Source organism: Carlito syrichta, unplaced genomic scaffold (genome assembly GCF_000164805.1).
Source record: "Carlito syrichta isolate Samal-C Ts95f unplaced genomic scaffold, Tarsius_syrichta-2.0.1 Scaffold309173, whole genome shotgun sequence".
Taxonomy (NCBI): domain Eukaryota; kingdom Metazoa; phylum Chordata; class Mammalia; order Primates; family Tarsiidae; genus Carlito; species Carlito syrichta.
This window is the reverse complement of record NW_007253269.1, coordinates 244,277-246,650: the sequence shown is the minus strand read 5'-3', so window position 1 is coordinate 246,650 and position 2,374 is coordinate 244,277. Positions and strand designations below refer to the sequence as shown.

The 2,374-nt window shown below is 46.9% G+C and overlaps 1 protein-coding gene across 1 annotated transcript in view; it reads right to left on the bottom strand.

The window, feature by feature from the left end:
• Positions 1-1,839, bottom strand: part of PURB (purine rich element binding protein B) — an 18,247-nt gene extending 16,408 nt beyond the window's left edge. Inside the window, exons 1-3 of the mRNA XM_008066879.2 lie at positions 1,782-1,839; positions 1,445-1,613; positions 1,156-1,342 (exon numbers count right to left, since the gene is read on the bottom strand). Of these exons, the coding sequence (XP_008065070.2) occupies positions 1,156-1,342; positions 1,445-1,613; positions 1,782-1,839 (414 nt within the window). The remainder of the gene's footprint in view (positions 1-1,155; positions 1,343-1,444; positions 1,614-1,781) is intronic.
• Between the last annotated feature and the right edge of the window lie 535 nt (positions 1,840-2,374).

The window sequence follows — 2,374 nt, the reverse complement described above, 5'->3', positions numbered from 1 at the left end:
TGGGCGATAGAGTGAGACTCCAACTCAAAAAAAAAAAAAAAAGAATGAGAGATATTGATATGAGCTCATGATTTCATTACATGCACATACATACACAGATAAATACAGAAATACATATATGTGGTCACACACAGATATAGAAATTACACATGTATGCACATTCACAAATATGCAAATAGGCGTGGAAATACACACACATGAAACACATAGGTATGGATGTATGTATTTAAATACATATGTTTGCTAGAACCAATGGTGCCCTGGTGGGAATGAGCACATCTAGCACCCAGATCTTGGTTTATTAAATACCATTCTCTATTAAAAGGAGACAGAGAGAGTGGTGGCTCACGCCTGTAATCCCAACACTTTGCGGGCTGAGACAAGAGGACTGCTTGAGCCCAAGAATTCAAGATCAAGAAACATAGCGAGACATCATCTCTACAAAATATCAAAACATTAGCCAGGTGTGATGGTGCGCACCTGTAGTCCCAGTTACTTGGAATCCTGAGGCAGAATGATCGCCTGAGCCCAGGAGGTCAAGGCAGTGGTGGGCTGGAATATACTGGCATGATCTTGGCTCACTGCAGCCTCGACCTGCTGGGCTCAGGCAATCTTTCCGCCTCAGCCTCCTGAATAGCTGGGAATAACAGTCACACATCACCATGCCTGGCTAATTTTTTGATTATTTTTGTAGAGATGAGGTTTCACTCTGTTGCCCAGGCTGGTCTTGAACTTCTGTGCTCAAGCAATCCTCTCACCTCGGGCTCCCCAAGTGCTGGGAATATAGGCGTGAGTCACCACGCCCAGCCTCTTCAGGGTATTCTTAATGACAGCCTGGTATGTTTAGTTACCAATATATCACAATGTACAGTGTACCATTGAATCCCTGGATCTCATATTAGAATCACCCAATGGGTCTGATTTAATTAGTCTGGAATGAGGCTTGGCCACTGTTATGTTGCAAAAGCTCCCCATTGGTTTTAATGAATCACTTCCCACTGTTGAAAGTCTGCTCAATTTGAATAAGAAATAACCAAAATGTGTGTTTATTAAAACAGCATTCAGGCAGTTCCAGCAAGGTGGAAAGGAATGGGGGATGGCACTGGGAACCTCTCAGCGTCCAAATCAACTGTGTTGAAACTGAGAACCACTCACCTGAAGGTTGGAGCAGGAAGGTGGACCAAGGTCGTAGACCCTTTGGTGTAATTTACAGTCTAGCAGCCACGTCTGCTTCTCAGCAAAGGTCACTTGTGCATGTCTTATGTGTTTCTCCCACTCATCCTGAATACTTGGAGGTGCGATCATCATCTTTTCAGTTACATAAGCAGTATCTAGGTACTTTCTTATTGGGAAAGACCAAAAGAAAAGGTGAGCATACCCACCTCACCACACCACATTCCCACCCCCTCCCAGGAGGCACCACTTTGAGAGTAGTCCTTCTCACTTGACAACGATCTGGGTTTTCACCACCTCAGTACCTGGTGGGGCTATCCCTGCATCCCAGGGCCACTCTGCATGCCAGCGCCAATCAACTCCCACTGCCACCCCCTTGGGCTTCCTGGTGGTTCCTTCATACTGGCCCTTGAGCATTTGATGGGCTCTTTGCACTTTAACTGTTTTTGCAACAAGGTCCTTTTCATAGCAACAGCCCCGGTCTTTCTGTCACTATAGGATGTCCCCACTTGCTTTGTGGTGCAGACCGGCTCTAGCTGGACATCCTGACTCCATCTCAGATTCCATGTGGCTGAGACCAGCCCACTGGACTCCCTCCAGCCCCTCACCCTGGTTGTCTCCACCATCAGGCCTGGCCACACCATCTGTTCCCGAGCTGTGGGCCATGGTTGATCAGAAATGGAGCCCGACACCAAGGGGCAGAGCTCATCAACCAAAGCCTTGATTATACCTTTATTTTCTAAGCATGTCTGCTCTCCTGTGTTCAGAGTACGAAAGGGCAAACTCCTCTGAGGCAGAGATTATACTTACTCTCTCTTTGATTAATTAGCAGTCTGGTATTTTCCTGACTGCCAGGTCAGATAAACAATGAGATCTGTGACCCTCTTGGTCCTCCTCCGGTTGAATTGTTTTGATTCAGGAGGTGGAACTATTTTTAAAGTGTATTTTATTGGACTGGGTGTAGTGGCTCATGCCTATAATTCCAGCACTTTGGGAGGTCAAGGTGAGAGGATTGCTTGAGCCCACGAGTTCAAGACCAGCCTGGGCAGCTTGATGAGACCTCATCTCTACAATAAATCAAAAAATTAGCTGAGTGTGGTGGTACGTGCCTGCAGTTCCAGCTACTTGGAAGGCTGAGGTGGAAGGATCACCTGAGCCCAGCAGGTTGAGGCTGTGGTGGCCGTGAGCGTGCCACTGTCCT